Source organism: Petaurus breviceps, unplaced genomic scaffold (assembly GCF_028583685.1).
Source record: "Petaurus breviceps papuanus isolate PSGF00001 unplaced genomic scaffold, PetGlider_PUasm1.0 227, whole genome shotgun sequence".
NCBI classification, from domain to species: Eukaryota; Metazoa; Chordata; class Mammalia; order Diprotodontia; family Petauridae; genus Petaurus; species Petaurus breviceps.
Window position 1 is genome coordinate 8,537,998 of NW_027185896.1, and position 27,408 is coordinate 8,565,405.

The 27,408-nt window shown below is 41.4% G+C and overlaps 1 protein-coding gene across 1 annotated transcript in view; it reads left to right on the forward strand.

Moving 5' to 3' along the window:
- Positions 1-27,408, forward strand: part of CACNA2D2 (calcium voltage-gated channel auxiliary subunit alpha2delta 2) — a 442,652-nt gene that overhangs the window by 56,369 nt on the left and 358,875 nt on the right. Inside the window, exon 2 of the mRNA XM_069095393.1 lies at positions 20,695-20,776. Coding sequence (XP_068951494.1) covers positions 20,695-20,776 — 82 coding nt within the window. The remainder of the gene's footprint in view (positions 1-20,694; positions 20,777-27,408) is intronic.

A 27,408-nucleotide genomic window follows, 5' to 3' on the forward strand; every position in this document is an offset into this window, starting at 1 on the left:
TGTGTGTGTGTGTGTGTGTGTGTGTGTGTGTGTGTGTGTGTGTGTGTATGTTGTTGGACAGATCTGTTTCATTTTCTATGCCATGGATCCTCTTCTAGTCTTTGTCTTTGGATGAAAGTTCTGCCTCTGTTCAAACCATCAAACTCACAAAATTATAGAAACTAGAGTTGAAATTCAATTGAATAAATATAGTTCTTACTATGTGCAAGGGATTGTACTAGGTACTGGAGATATACATAAATGAAAAGAAACAGTTCTTGCCCTCAGGGAGCTTACGCTCAAGGGGGTGGGAGAAACAACAGGTGGGCAGAAGAAAACACCAAATATATATATGTATATGTATATATATATGTATATGTATATATATATGTATATGTATATATATATATATAATATGTAATTCAAAGTAATTTCAAGAAGGAGAGAGGATTAACAACCAGGAGGGATCAGGAAAGGACTTGTGCAGGAGTTGGACCGGAGCTGGGTCTTGAAGGAAGTTAGAGACAATGAGAGCTGGAAATGAAGAAGGTCCAGTGCATAGAGCACTCTTTGTACAAAGTAGGAAGGTGGAATGTTGTGGATTGGGAACAACAAGTCTAGTTTGACTGGAATGGAGAGGATGTGAAGGGGAGTCATATGAAATGAGTCTGGAAAGGTAAGTGGCATGTAGGTCGCAGAGGGCCTTTTAAAGGCTGGGGATTTTCTGTTTTCGTTAGAGACAATAGGGAGCTATTGACGATGTTTGAGTGACATGCCCGGTCTGTATTTTAGCAATATCAATTTGACCATTGTGTGGAAGACAGATTGAACAGGTTAGATACTGGTGTCAGGGAGAACAATTAAGAGGCTAGATGATGAGGGGCTGCCTCAGGGTGGTATCTGTGTAAATAGAGAAAAGGTGGTGGATGAAAGATATTGTGAAGGTGAAATCAACAAGACCTGGCAACTGATTGAATGTGAAAGGGCCTCAGAGACCATCTTATCTCACTGTTTCATTTTATAGCCAGGGAAATGGAGGTGAAAAGACGGGATAAGATGTCCTAGCTAGTGAGTGGAAGGAAAAGGTTCAGACCTAGCCCATCATTTATCTTCTGGGTCAGGATTCTCCCCGCCCCAACCTGCTGCCATTCTGTGCCTTGACTTCCTCATTTCCCAAGGACAGAAGGTGATAGGAAGAGCTTTCAGTTATTCAAGAACATTCCACTCTCAGAAAGCTTGCTTTTCAAAGAATCTGAATCTATGGAACAGAGAAAGCAGGCAGAAGGGGCTCAATTTGCAGAATGATTCTTCATGTGACAAAAACAACTTTGGTTGTGTTGCTAGTTTGTTTCTTCCTCATAACCTAGAGTTCTTTGGGGTTTTTCCCATCAGATTGGGAGCTCTTGGAGGGCAGGAGTCATATCCCCCTCCCCAGAGTGGGGTCCTCCTCAAGGGTAAGGGCAAGGGCTACGATTCCACCTTTCTTCTGTTTCAGAATTCCCATGCAAGATCATCAACTACATTATACCAGCTTCCAGACTTTTCCTTTAGCATAAAACACTTTTTTCTAAAAGGCTGGCAGTGACCTAGTCCAGCTGATTCCTGTCTCTGGAGATTCAGCTATGGGAAGTCCCATGATGAGCCAAGTTGTCTGGGAATTAAAAGGACATTCCATTGCTGAAAATATCCCTGTTTGATAAACACTTGTCAGCTCAGTGTGCCAGTGAGTCTGGTGTCAAGCTCTTTCCCCTGTTCTAAGTGATGTTGGGGGGAGCGATTCAGAGGCAAGTGGAGAAAGACATTGCCCAGAACCCTCTGACTGTCCCCTGTTTGAGGAATTGGGGAAGGGAGAGAAAAGCAGGAAGAGATACCATGCCTTACAATACAGGTCACACATATATTTGACAGAAATTGATGTAAACAAATAGCATATGAAATCTTGAGAAATGTAGATTAATGAGTAATCTGAGCTGGGCAGGCATCATCAGGAGAGTCTTCCTGGAAGGGATGGGTTTGAAGCCAGATTTTGAAATCAGTTGCAGTAAAGGAGAATGTTGACATTTGGAGGAAATGTCTCTTCTGGGAGGGCACCCTCCTAAAGAAAATAATAGCGATAATGGTGATGATTATTATAGCTAGCATTTATAGAGTTTTAAGGTTTGCAAAGCACCTTTACATTACGATCTCATTTGATGCTCAGGACAGTGCTGAAAATGAGGTGCTCATCTTATCATCATTGTAGAGGTGAGGAAACTGAGCCTGAGGGAATTAGGTGACTTGTTCAGTCACACAGCTAGTAGGTCTGAGGCAGGATTCAAAGTCAGACCTTCCTGATTCCAAGTGAAGCACCCTCTGCACAATATACCATTGGCAACTGATGAATCTGAAAGGGCCTGAGAGACCATCTAATCTTACTACTTCCTTTTATAGCCAGGGAAATGGAGGCTAAAAGAGGGGATAAATGACACATGGGAAGGCCATCTGCCTTACTGCCTTACATCCTGCTCAAGAAGCTTGACTGACAACCAAGAAGAAACACTATCCTTGTCACAAGCGGCCAGTCACGTTGGGGCTGCTACCCATTTGTTTTGGATGTTTATTTGTGAATGTAGTTCACAAGAAATAGCAGGACACACTATGCTTCACATACCTCAGAAGAACAGCTCCCAGCACCCTCTTGTCCCACCTGAGATAGGCAGAAGTGGCCCAGGGCCCACCAAGGCTCACTGCTCTCTGTCCCCATCCCGAGATGGGCATTACAGCAAGTTCATCATATCAGCAGTTTATTATTTTAATCCTCCCATTCGTCCCAGCTCCAACCTTTCTCTGTCTCTTCTCCATCCCCCTTGTGGCAGCTGGTGAGGAGTTAGAATGAGGAGTGGGGGTGGGAGAGTTTGGATGAAATCAAATGATGATAATTAAATGGCACTCTGTCTAAAATGGCAGCTTCCCCTGGGGCCAGCTGGGGAATCAGTCAGCATGTAGGCCATGTGGGCCAAAAGAGAGGCCCACAGATTTTTAGGTTCCTCGGCCCCATGATCATTTGGGGGCTCCAGATTTTAGTTCAAGAAACCCATAGTGCAAAAGAGGAAGAGAATGTCACCTGTGTCCAATCTCTGTCCCACATATTCTGCTCTTTAGCTCAACCTCAGCTTCCCGTTCCTCCTCTGGCCAGTGAAATACTGAGTGACAGGAGACAGGGGATGTAAACACAGAATCAAAGGGAGGAGGACTTTCTGGGTGGAAAGCAGTGAAGGAGGGGAGAAGAGTTTTCATGGAGGCTAGGAGATAGGGTGGGGCAGGGAATGGCCTGTGCAAGGAATGTACTGTCAACGCAGTTCTTTTAACCTAGCCAGGAAATACGCAAGTCTGGGAGGATGTCTTAAGACTTCCACCTTCAGGTGAAGCTGCCAACTGACATAGTCTGAGCTCTTTGGAGGAGGAAAAAAGTGTTCAAGATTTGTGATTAAGTGATTCTTGAATCTCTCTTCTTTTCCATTTGTACAACCTCACCCCTATTCTTGCCTCCAATTCATAGCTTCTCATCTGGACTATTACAATAGGCTCTTAATTGGTCCCCCAGATTCTCTCCTCTGTACAATTAATCCTTCCCATGTACATTTCTGACCATGACACTCTGTCTGATACTTATTATCTTTCAGGGCAGCTAGGTGACACTGTGAATAGACTTGGAGTCAAGAAGGCCTGAGTTCAAATCCTTCTTCACATACTTACTATAGATGTGTGACCCTGGGCAAGTGACTTAACTGCTTTGTAGCTCAAATCCCTCAACTATAAAAAGATAGTGATGATGGTGGTGGTAGTAATGGTGATGGTGGTGATGATAATTAAAATGTCCTACCTCCCAGAGGTGTTGTGAAGATCAAATAAGATAATTTTTTTTGCTGTTTTTGGAGGGGGGAAGGCAGGGCAAGTATGGTTAAGTTACTTGCCCAAAGTCACATGGCTAGTAAGTGTTAAGTGTCTGAAGCTAGATTTGAACTCAGGTCCTCCTGACTCCAGGGTGGGTGTTCTATTTACTGCACCAGCTAGCCACCCCAAATAAGAACATATTGTAAAGCATTTTGCAAACCTAAAAGGGTTATTGAATACTAACTATTATTACTATTAATTATCAGTGTGACCTTGAGCAAATCACTTAACCACCATGGACCTCAGTTTTCTCATCTATAAAATGGGGGGATTAGAATAGATGAAGTCAAAGGTACCTTTGAGCTCTCTATCTAGGACCTCTTAACTTTCAATGGCTTTCTGATGCCTACAGAATGAAATACCAGCTCCTTACTCTGGCATACAAGGGCCTCCATAGAACAGTTCGAACCTAGCTCTGTGGTATCATTTCACACTACTCCCCTTTCTTTGTTCTTCTCCAGCCAAACTGGACTACTTACTGTTCCCTGTTCTCAACCTCCTCTCTCCCTCCTTGGGATTTGTCCTAATTAGTAAGTGATTGTACTCACATAACCCACTCTGTCTAGCTGGCCACAGACATTCCCATCAGCTTCCCATCCAGCTATCTGCCATGCTGCCAAGGCACTCCTCGCCTTCCCTACTTTCCACCTCTTGCTCTGGAAACAATAATCCAATCAATAGTACCGTTACTTCTGGAAAGAGCACACCAGTCATGTCCTCTTTGGCTCCATTTAACATTCCCGTAACTTCCCCCTTCCTTGGCCACTGTACTCCTACACCTGCTGTCATCTCATATTAGAGTAGAAGCTCCTTACTGGCTGGGACTTTCCTCCCTTCTGTATTTGTACCTCTAGGACTTAGCACAGTGCTTGGCAAATGGTAAGTTCTTAATCCTTGCTTTTTATTCATTTCTTTCTGTGCTGTCATCATATCATGTAGGCTGTCATCCGTGCCCGGCATCTTTTCTCTCAAAACCTCTCCTTGTAAAATCCTTCCCTTCTTTCAAGGTCCAGCTCAGGTACCACCTTCTCCATTAAACTATCCCTCATTCTCCTCCGTCCCAAATGAAAGTCAGGGGTCTCTTCCTCTTCAAATTTTCCTAAAGTATTTATTTGGAGCTCTCCTTTGCCTACTATAGCCTAACTACTATTACCCTACTAAGCCTAGTGTATGTTCAGTTCCTTGAGGGCAAAGACTATTAGCACTTTTCATCTTTTTAGCTCTAGTGAACACAAGGCTTTGCACAAGGCAGGTACTTGGGTGACTGAGAAATCTGGTGCATCAGATTGACCAGAGCAGTACCCACACTTAGCAGAGGCTAGGGATGCTTTCAACCTTGATTTCCTACCTCACCCTCCTCTCCTCCTCACCATATGTATGTCCTCTAATCCCTACCCCTCACCCCCGCCTTACCAGCCCTGATAAATGACTTTCTTCTTTCTCCTCTTGTCTTTAAGGTCAGATTCTTCCAGCATGCTTTCCCTGCCCATGCCAACCCACAAAGGGCCTCTCTCCTCCTGAATGTTCCCTCCAGCTGCTGGCAACCTAGAGTTAGCACTGCCTATATTGCCTTGTCTGTTATGGGCACGTCTCATCTCCACTTGTGTAGGCTGAATTTTAAGTCAGAGGACCTGGGTTCAAATCCTAACTTTTTTTCTTACTCTGAGTGACCTTGGGACATTCTTTCCCCCTCTCTTGGACTTGGTTCTCCCATCTTTAAAATAAGGGGGTTGATCTAGATAATATCCTAGATCCCCCTCTAGTTCTAAGGCCTATGACCCAAGGATCCTTAGGTAGACTGTGAGCTCCTTAAAAGAAGGGGCAGGAGAAATGGGCTAGTCAGTCTAATGTAATTCAATTTATTAATATTTATTTTGCCATGTGGGACTGCACACACACACACACACACACACACACACGAGTTCCTGACCACAAAGAACTTCCCTTCTAATGAGGGATACACATGTAAACTGATGAATAAACACAAAGTATATACTAAATAATTCAAGTAATTTCTAGAGACAGATTACATGAATCCTTGGTGGGGTGTAGTTATAATCAGGAAAAGCCTAGGGCAGGAGGAGGCATCTCAGCTGTATTCTGAAGGAACATTGGACTTATAAGGGGATGGGAGAAAAAAAGGGCATTCTGAAACTTGTAGAACATAGCTTGGTTAGCTTAGATATGAATTGGATGTTCAGGTTAGTTCTAGGGGCTTACAGGGGCCTGGACAGATGGGACTGGGAAAAGTAGTTTTCGGTGGCAGAGAGAATTGGAAAAGTTTCTCTCTCTCTCTCTCTCTCTCTCTCTCTCTCTCTCTCTCTCTCTCCTCCCCCCCCTCTCCTCTTTCTCTCTCCCTCTCCCCCCCTCTCTTTTCTCTCTCTTTTATGTATGTGTGTGTATGTAAAACTGGGAAGAGAAAGGGAGCTCTGCCAAACACAAGCAGTTTCTAGAACTGTCAGAATGGTGCCCAGTACTGGCCCTGAGCCCAATCAAAAGGTCCTGATAAACCAGTGATTTAGAGAGAGGGGGCCAGATAAATGAAGTGATTCTGTCAATAGTATCAAAAGCCCAAACCCTCTTGTCCCTCTTTCTCTGCCGGGCCAATTTTCATGTCCACCCCCGCACATGTGTGCACATGCTTGCCATTTGTAGGGTGTTCTCTTTGCCCTCCTCCTGAATAAAATCTCCCGCTCCCCCCTCTACTGGATGGGCTTTGGATTTTCTCTGCTTCCTCCCAAGCCTCTCATCCACCCATGCCCTCTCTAGGGTGAACCTGCCCCATCACCTGTCTCTGAGTTTTTTTGATTTGTTTAATTATAGATGAGTGTTCGGCATAATTTATTCTGAAAGCCTGGATTATACTGTACAATTAAATCACATTCTGATCAACAACTTCATGTATAAAATTAACAACTGGCAACAGTTTAATCTATGCAAGGACTGTATGTGTCTGTGATGCCTGATTTTCTTCCTCCTCCTGGTCTCCCTTGTCTTATGTTGCCCCTTCATTCAGGGAGTTACAGTGCTGGGGTGGGGGGGTGTAGCTGGACAAAGGCAATTCTCTTCCAGTTGAGGCTTCAGATAGAGCAGTATAGCTTAATTCAATTTTTAAAACTCAGTCAACTTTGGTGAAACATTCTGTATCCAGAGCCTTGTTCCTGGAGCCAGAGAAGATACAGAGTTTAGATAAGACTCGAGTCCCTGGCCTTGTGTAGCTCTCAGTATAGTGGGGGGATAAAATACAATTGTAAATATAATTCTCAGTATTATTTTATAAACAAATTAAAGAAAGAAAAAAAGAAGTACTCTCAGAGGTCCAAGTGAGGAGGTCTTATATGAGAATAGGGAATGGCTTAGTTACAGAAACTATCAGAAAAGACTGCCCAGCATGCTGGAGAAGCCTAGCATGCTGGACTTAGAATTAGGAAGGCCTGAGTTCGAATCCCACTTGCTAGTCTTGTGACAATGAGCAAGGTCCTTACCATTTCTGAACCTCAGTTTCCTCACATGCAATATGGGCTTAATAATAGTAGTAGACACATACTTACTGCATAACTCATTTACCCTCTCAACACCTAGGCAACCCTCTAAGACGAAATTAGAGATAAATTGAAGGTCAGCATCAGTGGAGGAAGTTTCCTCACTCTAGAGTTCCTTAATGCCTTCCTCCACTGTATTTCAGGAATATCAATTTGTCAGCCATATGAAGGATGGACTGAAGAGGTGGAGAGACTGAAGGCAGGGAGACAAATTAAGGTATTCTCACAAGGCAAAGCATGATGAGGACACAAGCCATGCTGGTGGCTGTGTTAGTGGAAAAGATGTACTGGATTCTAAAGATATTTTGTAGGTAGATGTAAAGACTTCACAACTGATTAGAATGAGGGAGTGGAGAGTAAAGAGATGACATGACTCCAAGTTGGGAACCTGGGTGACTAAAAGGATCATGGTGCCGACAATAGAAATAATGAAGTTGGTGGGGCAGGAGGGAGTCAAATAACAAATTCTGTCTTGAATATGTTGAATTTGAGACTTCTACAAGGCATCCATTTGGAGATATCCCAAAGACAGATGGTGATGCAGAACTGTATGGTGGGCAAGATTGGACCTGGTTTATATAGATCTGGAAGTTGTCCACAAGGAAATGATAGTTGAACCCCTGAGAACTGATAAGAAGGAGAAAAGAAGAGGGCCCAGGACAAAGACTTGGGATACACCCACACGTAAGGGTTGGGGTATGGATCTGTCAAAGGAGACTGAAAATAAGTGGCCAGATAACAGGTAGCTGTTATTATTCCAGTTGAACTTTAAAGTATGGTCTCCATGAAGCCTTCATGTCATCTTGACAGACGTCGCTCTGGGCTCTGGAAGGCTGATGCTAGAAGGGCGTGAGACACAGGAGGAGGTCTTAACAAATTGGAAAGACTTTGGGTATGGGCCTAGTGATGGACCTTATGTGTGTCAATCAAGGACCAGCCCATCAGTTACGGAGGGAGGGCCATGATCTGGCCATCTTTGGGGGTGATTACATTTTTTGTCATATCAATTCTCAAACACAATTACTGGGAGTTTGGGAACTTTTATGGATGGAGGAAATACCCATGATGATGAAGCTTTAAGTACTTAAAGGAATAGCTGTCTACTTCTTTTTGAAGCATTGTGCTTGCAGGGGAATAAGCTTGGGAAATCTGAATTCTAGCCCTAGTTCTTACTGGTTCTACACCTTAGGCATGTCATAGGAAAGGGCCAATTAATTTAGAGCTCAAAAGAACCTTAGAGAGGGCATCTACTTCAACTCCTTTGTTTTACAAGTAAGGAAATTGAGACCCAAAGAGCTTAAGTGATTTGTTCAGTGTCACACAAATGGTAAATGGTAGAAATGGGACTCAAACTATTACTCTGAACCTTTCCCTTTGAGCTTCCCTTCCTCATCTGTAAAATGGGGATAATCATACTTAAGCTTCCTTTTCGACAGAAAATACAATATTGATTATTAGCATTGCCCATTGAAGTGGGAGCTGGGAGTTTGGGATTCCAATTAGTGCCTGAATAGAAAAATGGACTTGGAGTCAGAAAGAACTGAGTTCAGAATCCTACCTGACTGTGTGACCTTGAGCATATCACGGTATGAATCATAGTTTCCTTGTCTGTGAAATGGAGATTAATTATAGCACATGAATCCTCATAGGATGGTTATATGAGAAAATATGTAAAGTATTTTAAGCGTTATATTAATGTGATTTTTTTTAGCATTGAATTGAATTGAATTGTTCTTTCATTTACCCTGCTGTTTGATACATGGACCATTTCATCCTACCAACTTGGGTCTCAGTTTCCCTACAGGTGAAAAGGGACATAATGTTACTCAGGCTGAAGAAAAAGATCTATCTTCCTACCACAACACTTAACTTCAGAAGGTTCTAAACAGCCTCAAGGTATTTCTTTCTCCTTGGCTCCACCTTCAAGTGACTTCCCCTTAAACATGAATATTGTTTAATTGTGACCTTCTCTCTTAAATCTTGTCCCCCTAGATCACGCTTCTAAGTATACCTCACTTTAAATGATTGTTGTTTTCACTAAAGGTTTTCTACAAACTGATTAAGCTTTCCCACTGACTTCAAAATCATGTCAGAAATGCTTTATCTTAATTCCTGACTACTCTGTAGGTAAGGTTTGAACTTTACATTGAGAATCTGAGATAAACAGAGCTGGAAAAGACTTCAGAGAGTACCTAAGTTTACCACCTTCATTCTACAGATGGAGAAACTGAGGTTCATAAAGTGAAATAAGCCAGAGGTAAAATTGAGATTAGAATGTAGTTCTCTTTACTCTAATGAAGTCATCCACCCACTGTACTATTCTGTCTAGGCGTGATTAATAATAAGACTCGGGAAGCTTATTACTTAAAGGTTCTTCAATCTTTTTTCTCATGCAAACAATCATCCCCTAGCACTATAAAGTAGAATTTAGAGCTGAAAGAGACCAAAGTTAAAATAAGAGAATGAGATTAGATGATCTCTAAGGTCTCACTTGGTGTAAATCCTATGACCATGACTGATCTTAGAGACCACCTAGCACAAATTCCTCATTCTGTAAAGAAAGTAAAAACCAGAGAGGGGAAGTAAGTTACCCAGCCTCCCATAGTCAGCTTTGGGACTAGAAGTAGCTAAAGGTGACCTTGGGCAACTCATTTTCCTTCTTATTCAGCAGTTATTTAGCCCCTTTTCCTATTGCCCCAGCTCAGGGTCAGGTGCTTGGGAGGGGTGGGCAGAGGTTAGGTGGCACAAAGTAGAAAACAGAGCTATATAAAATATAGCTCCAGCCCTAGAAAAATGTATAGCAGAGGTGGAGTCAAGATGGCGGAGTAGAAACAGGACCTCCCCACTGCTCCGGCTTCCACCTTCCCCAATCCATGGAAAAAGGGGACTCTAAACAAACTTTGGAGCTGCAGAACCCACAAAATGACACAGAGAAGCTAACCTCCTGCTGAGGACAGCCTGGTAGGCTGGCAGGAATCAGCCAGCACAGTGCTCTGGGAGCCTAGCCCAGGCCTGCATGGGGCAGAGGTTTTAGCCCCAGGATAGGCTTGACCAGCCACCAGCCGGAGGGACTCCAGAACAGCAGCAGCTGTGGCTATTTCCAGATTTATCAACACAAAGATGCTAAAGACAAAGTGAGAAGTCAGTTTAGTCTGGACTTTGGGACCCAGTAAGTGGGAGTGTGTAGCTTTTGCCCCTGGGGCCAGAAGCCGCTGAGACTCCGGCACAGCCAGCTAGCGCCACGTGGCAGCTTCAGCTCCTGGCCTGCAGAGTGTAGAGGGACCAAGCGACCAGTCTGAGGGGTAATCACTCTTGCTTTAACCTTCTTGGATCTGGATTGCAGTCTAGGGTGGAGATCCTGGGGTATGTGTCCAGCTTGCCATAGCATGTGGAGGCCTCAGAGAGGGCACCCATCTAATACCTCCAGCAGCTGAGAAAACCCCAGAATTTGGGACAAAAACTCCCCTGTCTGGTGGCAGAGTCCTACTGTGGCAAAAAGCCCAGGGGTCAAGTGATGAGGGGCGACATGACCAGGCAAAGGAAACAAAGCAGACAGAAGATTCCAACATTAGACTCCTATTTTGGGCACCAAAAGGAGCAAAGCATGGAACAGGAGGAAGACAGTAAGTCAGAACTCCTGCACCAAAAGCTTCAAAGGAAAATACAAGCTGGTTACAGGCCATAGAGGACCTTAAGAAGCAGATAAGAGAGGTGGAGGAAAAATTGGGAAGAGAAATGAAAATGATGCAAGAAAATTATGAAATGAGAGTCAACAGCCTGACTGAGGAAAATACCACCTTTAAAAATAGACTAACTCAAATGGCAAAAGAGGCTCAAAAAGGCAATGAGAAGAAGAATGCCTTAAAAAGCTGAATTTGCCAGATGGAAAAAGAATCTCAAAAGCTCAATGAGGAGAATCATTGCTTCAGAATTAGATTGGAGCAAATGGTAGCTAATGACTTTATGAGAAATTAAGATGCTGTTAAACAGATCCAAACAAATGAAAGAATGGAAGGCAATGTGAAATATCTCATGGGAAAAACCACTGACCTGGAAAATAGATCCAGGAGAGATGATTTAAAAATTATTGGACTACCCTGGTTTAGGGGATAAGAACTCAATATTTGACAAAAACTGCTGGGAAAACTGGAATATAGTATGGCAGAAACTGGGCATAGACCATTATCTAACACCATATACCAAAATCAAGTCTAAATCGGTGCATGATCTAGGTATAAAGGTTGATACTGTAAGCAGTCTCCTAAAACAAGGAATAGTTTACCTATCAGACTTGTGGAGAGGGAAAGACTTTATGACTAAGCAAGAATTAGAGAACATTATAAAATGTAAAATGGATAATTTTGACTACATGAAATTGAAAAGCTTCTGTACAAACAAAGCCAATGTAACCAAGATTAAGAGGAAGGTGGGAAATTGGGAAAGAATCTTTACAACCTATGTCTCTGACAAAGGATTCATTTCTAAAATATACAGAGAATTGAGTCAAATTTATAAGAATACAAGTCATTCCCCAATTGATAAATGGTCAAAGGATATGAACAGGCAGTTTTCAGAGAAAGAAATTAAAGATATCTATAAGCACATGAAGAAATTCTCTAAATCACTATTGATTAGAGAAATGCAAATCAAAACAACTCTGAGGTACTACATCTCACCAGTCAGATTGGCTAAGATGACAAAACAGGAAAATGACAAATGCTGGAGAGAATGTGGGCAAATTGGAACACTAATTCATTGCTGGTTGAGTTGTGAACTGATCCAGCCTTTTTGGAGAGCAATCTGGAATTATGCCCAAAGGGCTATAAATACTTTCATACCCTTTGATCCAGCAATACCACTCCTAGGGTTATATCCCAAAGAGATCATAGAAATGGGAGAAAGACCCATATGTACAAAAATATTTATAGCAGCTCTTTTTATGGTAGCAAAGAACTGGAAATTAAGGGGGTGCCCATCAATTGGGGAATGGCTGAACAAGTTGTGGTATATGCATGTTATAGAATACTATTGTGCTATAAGAAACAAGGAGCATACGGTCTTCATATTTACCTGGAGAGGCTTATACAAACTGATGCTGAGTGAGAAGAGTAGAACCAGGAGAAATTTGTACACAATTACAGACACAACGTATATGTGAGGACCAACTTTGATAGACTGGACTCTTCTCAGCAATGCAGTGATATAAGTCAATCCCAAAAGACTCATGATGGAGAGAAATATGTGCATCCAGAGAAAGAACTAGAAAGAACTAAGTTTATATCCAGGTGGAAGCAAAATACCTGATCTTTTTCCTTCTCTTATTTGGTTTTATGTCCTCTTTACCATTTTTCATTCCAGCTGGTACAATCCATCCTTATAACCTGACTAATGTATAATGTGAAAGTAAAAAAAAAATGAATGCTACTGATAGCTAGAGATCACATTTGTAGAATGGTTAGTGTAAAATAGGATTTACTCAACTCCAAGTAGTTACCTAGCATAACATGAATTTCTAATTTGCTGTCAAATAAATTTTTACTTTATGTAAAAAGCAAAAAAAATTATTAGACTACCTGAAAGCCATGATCAAAGTAAGAACCTAGAAATCATCCTCCAGGAAGTTCTCAAAGAAAACTGCCCTGATGTTTTAGAACCAGAGGGCAAAATAGAGGTTGAAAGAATCGACTGATCGCCTCCTGAAAAAGATCCCAAAAAGAAAACTCCTAGGAATATTATAGCCAGGTTCCAGAATTCCCAGATTAAGGAGAGAATATTACAAGCAGCCAGGAAGAAACGATTTTAATATTGTGGAAACACAATCAGGATAACCCAGGATCTAGCAGCTTCTATGCTGAGGGATTGAAGGGCTTGGAATATGATATTCTGGAGATCAAAGGAGCTGGGATTAAAACCAAGAGTCACCTACCCAGCAAAACTGAATATCATGTTTCAGGGGAAAATATGGTCATTCAGTGGAATAGAGGACTTTCAAGCATTCTTGTTGAAAAAACCAGAGTTGAATAGAAAATTTGACATTAACATACAAGAAGCAAGAGAAGCATGAGAAGGTAAACAAGGAAAAGAAATCATAAGGAACTTATCAAAGTTGAACTATTAACATTCCTACATGGAAAAACAATAATTGTAACTTATGAAACCTTTCTCAGTAGTTGAAGGGAATATATATATATATATATATATATATGAGGGTATAAGGGCATATGAATACATATGTGAATGTGTGTATATATGTTTACATGTATACATAGATAGAGGGTACAGGACCAATTTAACAGGAAGGGATGATACTTAAAAGGCAAAATTAAGAGGTGAGAGAGGAATATAATGAGAGGAGATGGGGAGAGACAAAATGGGGTAAACTATCTCATAGAAGAGGCAAGGGAAAATGGTTACAATGGAAGGGAAGAATAGGAAGGCAAAAGGGAATGGGATCAACCTTATTCCCATTCAATTTGGTGTGAGGAGGGAATGAAATACATACTAAATAGGGTATCTCACCCTACAGGAGAGTAGGGGGGAAGGGGATCAGAGCGGGGATGATGGAAGGGAGGGCAAGCGGGGGAGGGAAGTTGGAAGCACCCACTTTTGAAAAGGGATGGGATCAAAGTAGAGAATAGAACAAGTGGGAGGTGGGATAGGAGGGAGGGACATATAGTCAGTGTTTTACAATATATCTACTATGTTATTGTTTTGCATTAGCCACATGTGTACAACCTATACTGAACTGCTTATCTTCCCAGTAAGGGTGGGTGACAAGGGAGGAAGGGAATGAATCTGGAATTCGAAGTTTTAAAATCAAATGTTTAAATATATGTATGTATACATATATATACTATTATTAATACTATTTTACATGTAATTGAGAAATAAGATATCAGGCACTGGGGCATAGAGATCCCCTGGAAAAGTCAAAAGGGGTATGGGAGAAAATATGGGAGAGAGCAAATTGGAGGAGGGGATATCCTGTGGGACTGCTATTTTGGGGCGGTGGGTAGGGGAAAAATGGGGAGAAAATCTGCAACTCAAAATCTGGCGGAAATGAATGATGTAAATAAGAAGTTAATAAAGCATTTGAAAAGAAAAAAGAAAAACATATAGCACAGTGCCTGGCACATAGTGAACACTTAATAAATCAGTCATTTTTCCAATTGTGTCTGATTCTTCCTGACCCAATTTGGGATTTTCTTGGCAAAGATACTGGAGTGATTTGACATTTCTTCTCTAGCTTATTTTTACAGATGAGGAAACTGAGGCAAACAAGGTTAAGTGATTTGCTCAGGGTGAGTGTCTGAAAACAGATTTGAACTCAGGAAGAGGAGTCTTCCTGACTCATTGCCGGCATTCTCTCCAGTCATACTTAATAAATACTTGTTGACTTACAGGCATGGCTTTTCATGGCTTTTTTTTTAAAAACCAGGCATCATCTTTATTCCTTTTGCCTGCATGCAGTGTACATATTGTTCTTGTTTGATATCTGTTAAGTAAGGTTTCCTTTGGTCTATCTTTTCCTGACCCACCTGCCATCCTATGTTTTTTCCCTTGCTTGGACCATCAGCATTGGACTGAGAATCAGAAGATCTGTGCTGCAATTCTGGTTCTGCCACTTAACAGCTTCCTTTCCCCTCTGTGGGGCTCAATTTCCTCCTTTGTAAATCCAAGGGTTTGGACTAAAATCCCATCTCAGGACCCATCTCATTCTAACTCTGTGATTAAATTCAATTTGACAAGTATTTATTAAGCTGTGTGCTTGGTATTATGATGGACGCTGGGGCTACAAAGGCAAAAGGGAAGACAAGCAGGAGAGTCCCTGTTCTTAAGGAGCTTATGTGGGGAGATGCAACACATGCAAAGATCAGGACAAGAAACATACAGAATAATTACAGCTTAATCTTGGGTTGGGATACTAGCAAGTGCAGTAATCAGGAAAGGCCTCTTGAGAAGGTGACATTTGATCTGAGCCTGGTAGGGAGTTGGGGATTGCAGGATGTAAGAAAGGAAAGCATTTTAGGCACGGGAGATAGCCTGTGCAAAAGCCCGCCAGTGGAATGTTGTATACTGCAAGCAGCAAGATAGTCATTTTGGCTCAGCTAAAAGTGTATGAGAGTGAGTAATATGTAATCAGACTGGAAATATAGGCTAGATCCAGATAACAACAATGATGATGACGATGACGGTGATGGTGGTGGTGGTGATAATGATGATGATGATGATGATGATGATGATGATGATTGCAACAAGGTTTTAGGGTGAGCCAGTATTCACATGTAGCCTATGTGGGGTAGTTAGCCCTCACTTGACTTGTTATTATATTCATTCTAGTCATACCAAATTCCAACACAATCCAGCTGTGTCTTTGGATGTTTTGTTAGATTAATCAGCAAAATTGCAACATGTCTTAATAATCAATCATCCCTGACTTCTCATCCCGTTTTATTAAAGTATTATTTACTTTATAAGCTAGAGAAATTACTTTTCCTAATAGCAGTTGCTCATTATTCATATATACATGTGTGTATGTGTATATGTATGTATGTATATGTATATATGTATGTGTATGCATATGTGTATATGTATGTGTGTATGTATATGTATAAACTCCTAATCTCCTAGGTTTAAATAAGCATCAGTCTCTGGTGATACAATTGAACAACAGTGTAACAAATAGTAGACCGAAGACATAAATAATTGTTTACAATTTTCAGCTCCAAGAATGATCATAGCCAGTCATCTCCAATGCCCATTGCTAACTCACTGATCTTAATTCTCACTCTTGACTTCTCAGCTTTGCAGACACAGTGCCCCGGCTCAACTGTCTCAGCACAGCAGCCAAAGTTGTTCAAGAATTTCCTTTATAATGTTGCTTCAGAAGATAAAAGCTTAAAACAGTTCTCTCAGGAAAGAAGTTCTCTTCGTCCTCTTTTTTACCGTGACTTTCTCAGTCACACTTGACCAGGACAGGAAAGCAATCTTATTTGAATGACAGTGAAACTGACAGTGTCTCACAATTCTTTTGCCTCTTAAATATACAGTAACAGCATCTGTAATCTCTGCAGAAGAGGCTATTGGAGTTGGTGTTATGTAATAGTAGCAGTAGCTTCCCTTTCTTGTATGATTTAAGGTGTACAAGGAGTTTTTCTCACAAGAATTCTTTGGACAAGTAGCTCAAGTATTAACTCTTTTTAACAGATAAATGAAAATCAGAGAGGTTAATTGACTTATCCAAGGTTACCCAGCTAGGAAGCATCAGAACTAAAGCTCAAACCCAGACTTTTGAACCCTAAGTTCAGAATTTGTTCTGTACCTTTTGTTTCTCTTCGTTAGTTGTTTTTTTTTTAAAGGATAGCTGTCTTTAACATTACCAAAATTTCTCCCAGCATCCCTTCCTCTATCCCTCCCAGAAAGCCAGCTCATATAATGAAGAATTTTTAAAGAAAAGAGAGGGGGCAAAATCAGCAAAACTGATGGATATATTGAAAAAGTCTGAAAACATGTACCTGAATCACATCTATAGGTTGCCTTCCCACCCCCACCTTGCAAAGGAGCAGGACAGAAGTGTGCTCTCATTCTTTTCCTTTGGAACCATGCTGGTTCTTTGTAATTTTGCAACATTTTTGAAAATTTTGTGATCATTCTTTGCTTTAATATTGTAGTTACATATAGGGTTGGGTGAGGTTTTTCATTGTTTTTTTAAATTTTTTTTCTGTATTCCTCATATTTGTTGTTTCTTATAGCATTTAATGTTCCTTTGCATTCATATACTACAATTTGTTTTGCCGTTCTCCATTCTCTGGGCATCCACTTTATTTCTACTTCTTTGCTATCACACAAAATACTATGTTCTTGTCAAGCGGACGAAGAAGGATTCTGCATATCCCCAAGGCTCTGATTCCTTCTTTCCCTACCCCCTACACCGTCCTGCTGCTTTCCCATAAACACCCTCCTCCCCAGCAGCTGCCTGCCTGCTCTCTGCTCCTGGACAATGTCCTCCTCACACCTCCTCCCCTTGGCTAATTTAGCACTTAAAGGCACTTAGAGATAAGCAATGTCATATCAATAAAGAGCATGAAAAATATGAAAATGATGGGGCAGCAGACAAGCAACTGAGGGGCTCCTGGGGAAGGAGGATGAGCTACAATTTAGTGCCTTTGTGGTGAGGGGTTAGTGGAACCAATTTCTCTCTGAGGGTGTTTGTGGCAAAGGGCCTTTCCAAGACTGAGTCTGTGGGGGAGATTCTCAGCCTCTGCATTTTTCTTCCTTTTCCCCCCCCCTTCCTCCCTCTCCTTAGAGCTTCATAGAATCAGCTCAGCTTGGCTCTGCAATATTTTTCTTGTAGAGAACTGGTCCCTTACAATCAGAACATCACAGCTGCAAAGGCCCTTAGAGAGACCTACTAGTTCAACCTCCTCATTTTGCCCATAAAGCTCAGAGGGGAAAAGGGCATAGTCAAGGGCATAGCATACCCAACTGGAGGCGTAGCCAAGACTAGAAAACAGGTGTCCTGGTTCCCAATGCAATGGAGGTTCTATGATGCCACATGGAGATAGAATCTTGCAGGTCTTAAGATATGACCTCACTGTGTCATGCTGGATCATGGGAGTCGGAGCTGGACAGGACCTCAGAGACCATCTTAGTCCAATCCCCCTTCTCTTCAGCAAGAGAAATTAGGATCCAGCTACATGAAGTGACCTGGCTTAGACCACAAGGGTAGGAAGTAGCCAAATGTGAGATTTGAACCAAGGTCTCTCTTAACTCTGAACCTAATGTCCTTTCCTCTCTATCATGCTACGTAAATATATTATCTCATCTGGTTCTCAGAACAGTCCTGGAAGAGAGGCGATGTGTTTATTATTTATCCCCATTTTATAGATGAGGAAACTGAGAAAGGGGAAAGGATTTCTAAGGTGACTCATCTAATAAGAGGTAGGTAGAGTCAGTGATCAACCTTGGGTCTTCTTACTGCCAGTGCAGGGCATATCCACCTAGTCAACTCTTCACTGTCTACTTTGTGATCCCATGGTTTAGTATCAGGCTGCCCTCTTGAAATGTTTTGAATTCTCCTTAGCTGTCCTCCCTCTTTACCCAGTACCTCATTTGAATAATAGCTTAAGGAACACATAATTTTGAAAATCTTATTATACTAAAACAAACACCAATAACAACCCTAAAGACAAAACAAAAACCCACCAAATATGTTAAAAAACCAAACAGAAAGGATTTGAGGATCATCTCCTATTCTTGATTATCCGTATCATTGGCCCCTTATCCATTAGTTCTGATCATGCAGACACAATTGTGTAATTAAATTATGCTTTCCCTGATTAAAGGCCAGGTTGATAATAGTAATTCCCATTTTAAAGAACTTTTCTCATAATAACTTTGCGAAGTAGGCACAAGTATTATACCCATTTTTCAGATGAAAAAAGCTAAATCTTAGGGAGAAAAAAATGGTCTACTCATGGTCACATAGCTAATTAGTGCCAGAGGTGGAATTAGGAACAAGTCATCTGACTCCAGGTCTCTTATTCTTGCACTATACCATACTGTCTCATCCCTGTAGAGGAGAGAAGTCTATAATGTTAGTTGTGGAAGAATCCTTTGAGATAGATCACCTAAGCAGAAGCAGTCTAATCTCAACACAGAAGAGAAGCATGTATTGTCAGAGCTGAAAGAACCATTTGAGCTCATCCTGTCAGAGTCAGGCAGCCTGGTGTGATCAGAAGAACCCTAGACCAGGAGCTGGCAGACCTGAGCTTTTTGTCTTGGCTCTGCCACTCACTGGATTTGTGAAGTTGAAGAAGTCACTTCCTGCCTTCCGTTTGCTCATCTGTACAATTGGTAAAATGAAGAGGTTGGTCTAGATCAGAGGTGTTAAAAAGGACATCCATACTGTTCCTGAGCATGACCAAACCACATTCAAATAAAATTAGGCATGGTTTTTAATAGTATTTTATTTTTCCAATTATATGTAAAGACAATTTTTAGCATTCATTTTTACAAAATTTTGAGTTCCAAAATTTTCTCTCTCCCTCCCCTCCTCTCTTCCTAAAACAATAAGCAACTTCATATGGGTTGTATACATGCAATCATGTAAAACATATTTCCATATTAGTCATAGTTAAGAAAGAAAAAACAGACCAAAAGGGAAAAAACATGAAAAAAAGTAAAGTGAAAATATTATTCTTTCAATCTGCATTCAGACTCCTTAGCTCATTTTCCATCATGAGTCCTTTGGAATTGTCTTGGATCATTATTATTGAGAAGAGATAAGTCATTCATAGTTGATCATCATACAGTGTTGCTGTTACTGTGTACAATGTTCTCTCGGTTCTGCTCATTTCATTCAGCATTAGTTCATGTAAGTCTTCTCCAGTTTTTCTGAAATCTGTCTGCCCATCATTTCTTATTGCACAACAGTATTCCATTACATTCATATACTACAACTTTGTTCAGCCATTCCCCAATTGATAGGCATCCCCTTGATTTCCAGTTTTTTTGCCACTACAAAAAGAGCTGCTAGAAATATAAAATTGGGAAATGTTTAACCAAATAAATAATAGAATAGAACATAAATAAGACTAATATGTGGTTTTCTAAGTCAATTTTGGAGCCCTAGGTATCCTTGTGTTTGGTTTAGTGGCACTCATTTCTATTTGAATTTGACACTACTAGTGTAGATGATCTCTGAAATTCTTTCATTTCTAAATTCTATGATCCAATGGACTTTTGAAAGGTTTAGTCATACAGGTGTGCCTCATGAAAAAAAAAACATATGAGCATCCATATTTTTAGAAAAAATATATCAAAGAGTTATAATTCACATTACAACAGAAGTCATCTGGGGGGGTGGGAGGGGTGTTGTCCCCTTACTTAATGAGTTTCATTGGTCCTTTTAAAAGTAAATTTGTTCTAATTTGGGGTGATTTGGCCTATCACATGTTTTTTTCCTCCCTTTACATCTCCTTCAATTGAAGGGAGAATTGCAAAATGTGTTCTTTTTTTTTCATTTCTCTGCCTCTGCTTTCCCCCAAGTGTAAATTGAATTCTGATGCTCATGACCTATCTCAGCTGTAAGGTTCTGTCAGTCTTTGGTTTTGGGCCTATTCCTGGTGACATGGAAATAAAAAGTGTTTCCTTTATCCCCCAGTGTCTTCCTTAGAACCAGGTGCAGGGTTCTGCTAGTAGCTCTCTCTGAGTTTGTGTGCTCCTGCCTTTCTTACAGGATGCAGTACTGGTCTCGAAGGTTGGAACAAGAGATTGATGGAGTGATGAGGATCTTTGGTGGGGTCAAGCAGCTCAGAGAGGTAAGTTCCTTTGGCTTTCTCTTACAGTCCTTTTTTGTGCCTCAGGCAGACCCTTTCTGTGTCAACAGGATGCTGAACATTGTGGGGAAACCCATTTAATTCTTGCCACATTTTTTGCAATTACAAATGAACAAAATATACATATATGCTTTTATATGTTTTGTCTTTTCTTCCCAAGGCTAGTAGACTAACCTATGGCTTCTACAGTGATTATAGCTTTTTATCATGGAAATTATTTGAATTTCCACAAGCGAATTTGAATTTAACAAATTTTTCACATGGCAAAATTGGGCTCAGCAAATCTGCTTTCAGGGCACAAACAGGACTGATCCAGTCAGAAGCACTTAGTTAAATGTTGGTTAAGAAAAGGGTCTGTGTGAAAAGAGGGCTCAGCAAAGTGATCATACTGCTAAGTAGGACCTTTTGGTATTAGGCCAAACATGAAAATGGGATTATATTAGACAGAGTATAGAGACCTCACTCAGAAAAGTCCAGGGCAAGCTGACCCAGATAGAAGGGAAAACTAGCTTGTGAATAGAACCAGGAGGCAAGTACAGAAATGTGTGCTTTGCAAAAATGAAGAATTAAGGGTCTGGAGTAAAGGGTGATTCATTAGCTGAGATATGCTGTATTAAGTCTTTGGAAGATTATGTTAATGTTTAGAGATAGTGATGTGATGAGAAGAATAATCAATCATCACATTAGAACACTATGAAACATGTCTTAATGTCATGTTAAACTGCTTATAACCAATCATTGTATAAATGGAAATGTGGTAGTTTAGGGGCATGAAGGGATGGGCCCCTTCACTGGGACTTTCTCTCCATGTGGGAGGCTAATGACTATGCCTATTGGAAATTAGCCTTCTTACAACACTACCCTATTCGTTGGAAAAGAGGGAAGCTTGTGTCTGGAGAAGCAGCCCAGGGTGGACATAAAGTGCCAAGTTACATTGAAGAAATACTTAGGAAAGGGAAAATGGACAGGCATATAGTTCATGTTTTACCAATTATTCTGTCTTAGTACCTAAACTGTGGTTCATCATAAGGATTAGATAACCATCATTTACACAGTGTTTTAAGGTTTGTAAAATGCTTTACAAATATTATCTCATGTCATTCCCACAATAACCCTGGAAGGTAGGTGCTATTATCATCCCCATGTTACAGTTGAGGAAATTGAGGCAAACAGAGGTTAAGTGGTTTGCCTGGGATCATACTAAGTGTCTGAGGATGGATTTGAACACAGATTTTCCTGACTCTAGGCCCAGGACTATATCCACTGTACCACTTAGCTGATTTTTCTACGTTTTGTTTCTCTGGATTTTGTTTTTAATGCTTTTAAATACACATATACACACATGTGCATATGTGTGTATATGTATAGTATACACTAGAGGTATCAACCTGATGATTCCCAACACCCCCAAGTGCGACCTGAACCAAATTAAAATGAAATTTGGAAATGTTTAACAAAATAAATAAAAATGCAATGCAGCATAGATAATGTTAATTTGTGGTTTTCTAAGTAACTTCAGAGCCCACAGGGATTCATTTCTATTTGAGTTTGCCACCACTGGCATATACTCTCACTTCTCTAGAGCAAGCCACAGATGCTTATATCTTATCAGTATAGAATGTTTTATGCTCCTTCCCCTCTCCTAACAGGCAGTAGTCCGTGAGTTTGTCTGTTGAAGTACAAGTCGTTTTCGTCCTTGGGCAACATTTTAGATCATCTAGTTGGGGGCTGTAATCTCATGCAGGCTCATTGATTCTAGCACCCACGTGTTGGCAGAGTGACCACAGGTCACATCAGTCCATGGACTAGCAGGGCTTTACCAGGGCTATGTCTGGCTACTTTGGCCACCACCATGGGTGGGTGGGGGTGAGTGTGAACTAATGGGGGGAGGAAGTACAGCAGAGCCAGGAAGTTTGTGATTCCTAGGCAAGGCTTGATGTTTCTTCCCTGGAGATGTGTTATTGTCCTCTGGGGATTCGGAGTTTTCACTGTGACATATGCAATTTAACTTAATTCAGTTCAATGCAAGGAAACAAATGTTACTTTTGCACCTGTGATGTCCAAGGCAGAGTGTTCTAAGACTCTGGGGATACATGGACAGCTACAACACAGGCCCTGCCTTTGAAAGAGTTTCTTAATATCTGACAGGAGGCCATGACATGTAATAGTTTGCCCCAATGCTTAATCATGGCATGGAGGTGAACCTGGTCTCTCTTGTGCCAGGGGAGGATGGGGTTGGGGAGGTCCTGCCAAGCTGGAAAGGCTACAGATGCACTCCTCCTGATGAGGATTATACTTGATGTGCAGGGACAAGTCTAAGGAAGTTAAGAAAGGCTCATCAGTGTGCTTTCCACACAATGACATCAAAGGCCTTTAATTGAATTATAAAGGAGCTAGAATGTGCATTGGTGGAAGGACTTCACACACAGACAGAATTACAGATCCTCCATATATTGAAGTGTGACCTCTATAGAGATAATGATAAGACAAGGGAGAGTATCTCAAGGACAAAGAAAGGTCCACATACGGGGTTCTGGAAAGACTGGAGGAGTCCAAGATTCTTTTCAGCTCTGGAGATGAATAAGGGAAGGCTCCAAGAAAGAAGTGGAAGCTGAACTGAGCCTTGAAGAGAGACAAGGATTTTAATAAGTGGAAATGAGGAAAAGAGTGTGTTCCAGGCATGTGGACCATGCTGTGTGAACGCCTGAGGGCAAGAAAGGCTTCTTAAAGGATTTAACTTGTTTCAGCCATTCCCTTTCTGTCTCTCCCTGTGCCACTGGGGATGAATTTCCTCCTGTGGGAAACACAGAATCGCCAACCTATAAGGAACCTCATTGGTCATCCTATATATGACCTGTCCCTGAAGCCTGGTGCAGTGAAGAAGCTGCCTAGATGGGTAGTGAGAGGACCCATCTCTAAGTCCCATCTGTTCCTCTTACTTGTGACCTTGAGGAAATCACTTAACTTCTCTGGGCCTTAGTTTTCTCATTGTTGATATAAAGGAGCTGGACAAAACGTCCCTTAAGGTCCCTCTAGCTGATGTTTTGTCCCCCTCCCCATGACATTCTCAACAAATGGTCCTTATACGTTCTGGTCAACCCCTTCTGGATGGTTCTATCCTATCAATGTCCTTTGTATGTGCTGCCCACCACAGGGACCTGACCAGACAAAGGCAGAAGACAGCAGAATTATTACTTCCTGTGTTCTAGACACTGTACTTCACTTTTGAGCACAGTCCAGATGGCCAACACTGTGCCTCTCTGGAAACGTTAAATATCAAGGAAGATTTTTTTACCCTTAACCTCAACTATTGAACTTTGAGAGGCTTCATCACTGTCTCTCCCATGAAATACTTCCTAACTCAGAATAATGGATGACCAGGTCAAACTGACTTTGTCAGCAGTCTCAGACAGGAAACATTTTAAAGGAATGTGGTTTTATTACTTTCAAGAATAATAATACCTAAATGGATGTTGGTGTATTATTATTGGATTCAGAGTTACAGGACTGGGAGCTAAATCTCAGTGTTGCTATTTACTAGCTATACGATATTGGGCAAGGAAAGTTCTCTGAGCCTCAGTTTTCCAATCTGTAAAATAAGGAGTTGGATAATATGATATCCAAGGACCCTTCTGGCTCTAAATTCCATGATCTGTGAGTGAAATGAAATGGGTAGATGGAAAAAATGCACTTCCCAAGGGCATGAAGTGGGCCCATCACCAAATGAGGGTTCACAGAATTATATAAAATGTCCTCAGGACTTATTTACTGTCTGAACGAAGCTGCAATTTACTGGACCCTCTTTGGCTCTGGAAATTACCGACTTTGGACTGAAGATCAAATGGAATCCTGAAGATTTGCCAAGGAATAGATTGTGCAGGGCTCCTAATCACATATCCAAGTATGTCCAGATTGTTTTAGAGCCTCACTTAGTGACCCTCGCGGTCCTCAACCTCCATCCCAGTTGAGGGCAAGGGGCTCTTACTGTCTTGATCAGAGATACAGTCCAGCATGTCATCAACCTAAGGCTGTAGATGGTCAGTTTCTGGTGAGAAGTTTGTTTTCTTTCATTGATGTTTGGCTAATGTTTTTAATCTATTGAAAGTGGAACTGAAAGTTTCTCTTTCTGTTGAGGTCACCACTACCCTAACAGTTACCTTGGTTTGCAACCTTTGAGTCCTCTCTAACTATTCACTCTCACTTATTCCCATATTTAATCAGCTGTCATCTCAATTGTATCTCTGTAGCATCTCTCACATCTGACCACATATCTCCATATATATGCATATGTGTTTATATATATATATATATATTTCTGTGTGTGTGTGTGTGTGTGTGTATATATATATATATGTGTGTGTGTGTTTCTCCAATCATAATTTCTTCCCTGGACTACTGCCACAGCCTCTTAATTGGTCTCCATGCTTGCAGTCTCTTCCTCTCTCCAATCCATCCTCTGGACAGCTGGCCAATCAACAATTTCATTCCCTTGTTCACATATCCTCTTAGAATTCCTAGCTTCCTTCAAAGTTCAGTCCAGGTGCCACCCCCTACATACACAAAGCCTTTCCTGAGCACTCCCACCCTGAGGTTTCATTGTATGATTTTGTTCACATTTTGCATTTATTTATGTATATTTGCTGTAATTCTTGCCCACCCCTCCCCACCCACGTGAATAGAAACTCTTTGAGGACAAAGACTATTTCATTTTCATCTTTCCTCAGAACCTTGGACAGTGCCTTGCACAGTGAGTGTTTGCTAGATCTTTAACTTGTTACACTGAATCTGTGAGATGAGAGATTGGGCTCTGATAGCTTCTAAGGTCCCTGAAACTGAGGCTCTGGGGTCTGGAGATCTCCCAGCCCATCCAGGATCCACTTAGAACCAAAAAGGTTTTGAATCTGTGGAGCTGAGCAATGCACTCTCTCTCCTGAAAACAGAGAGGGTTTGACCACAAGGTCCTCTTTCCCCACATCACTGAGACTTGTGGCAGTGTCTTCACCGAGATGTTCTCCATTTCCTTTGATGCCACATAGTCACCGTCGTTGGCCTGACCCATCATCTACTGGAGAAATTCCAGTTCCCCAGAATGGTGTTAACTAACTGAAACACAGTGGATGTTTATAGATGTGAATTAATTAGAAACATTGAGCTGGGCCTTAGTTTCCTAATCTGGGAAATGAGAAATTAGGCCTGGATAGATGTCTTTTAAAATTCCTTTCAGCTCTAATGTTCTGTGATTCTGGGTTCTGGTCTTGGCACTGACACTGACAAGCTATGTGATCTTGGGCAGGTCATTCTCCTTTGTTAACTTCAGTTTTCCCAGCTTTAAAATGAGAGGATTGAATTATAAGTGTCTAAGGCTCCATTTGGGCAACTAAGAGGTACAATGGATAAAGCACTAGGTCTGGAATCAAGAAGATTCCTCTTCCTGGGTTCAAATCTGGCCTCAGACACTTACTAGCTGTGTGACCCTGGGCAAGTCACTTAATCCTGTTTGCCTGTTTCCTCATCTGTAAAGAGAAGGAAATGGTAAACCACTCTAATGTCTTTGCCAAGAAAACTCCAAATAGGGTCACTAAGAGTCAGACATGACAGAAAACAACTGAACAACAAAAATAAGGTCATAATTTAGCCATAAAACTGTAATTTTGAATTTAGACTCAGGGAACCTCCTCTTATAGAGAGACATTTCAGAAGGAGGGTGCCCAGAATACTTCTGGACAGTGTGTGGTTTATGGGTATGTAAGACCCTAGGGGAAATGACTAATGGAGTACGGGCTGAAAACCAGGAGATTGCCCCTCAAATCCCAGCTCTGCCGTGGTGTGATGCTTCCCATCTCTAAGCCTCACTTTGCTTATTTGTAAAATGAGAAAGTTGAACTAGATGGTCTCTATGGTCCTTCCAGCTCCATAATTCGTTCATTCAACAGGTCTTTATTAAAGTACTCACCCTATGCAGAATCCTGGGCGAGGTGCTGAGAGACACAAAGAACTGAGATAAGATCTCCCCCGCCTCTCTCTCCCCCTGCCTTTCTCCCTCCCTTTCATAATATTCTCCATTTTGAGCTGGTTCTACCAATTCCCTAAACCTCATCTCCCTCTTCCTTTTCTCTCCATGATACACAGCTGATTCCAAGAAGGTCAGTCTCCTCATGTTTCCCACTCTTCTTCATCCACAGCATGCCAGAATCTCTGTGCCATAATCTATTTTATGCCCTCAGCCTGGAACGACCACTCCTCTTCATGCCCTTCCAAACCCTAGCTGTCCTCTGGAACTCAGAGCAAGCCCTCCTCCTGAGGGAGCCTTCCTGACTGTGGGAGCTCTCATTGATTTCCTTCTTCTTTGAAGTCTTGTTGTTCTTAAAAGGGCCCTTAGGTCTTCTAAATCAACCTCTCTAGTACAAATGTCCCCAACTGGTGACTATCTGGTCAAACTCTTGCAGGGCCTGGAAGCACTTTATTCCTTTGTTGGACACCTCTCAGTTAGTGAATTCTTTCTTCTATTGAGTTAATATCTTCCTAGTACCACCTGTTGGTTCATTGCCCCTAGTTCTGCCCTCCAGAAAGGCACAGAACAAGTTTGCTCATTCATCCAAAGAAACAGGCCTTCA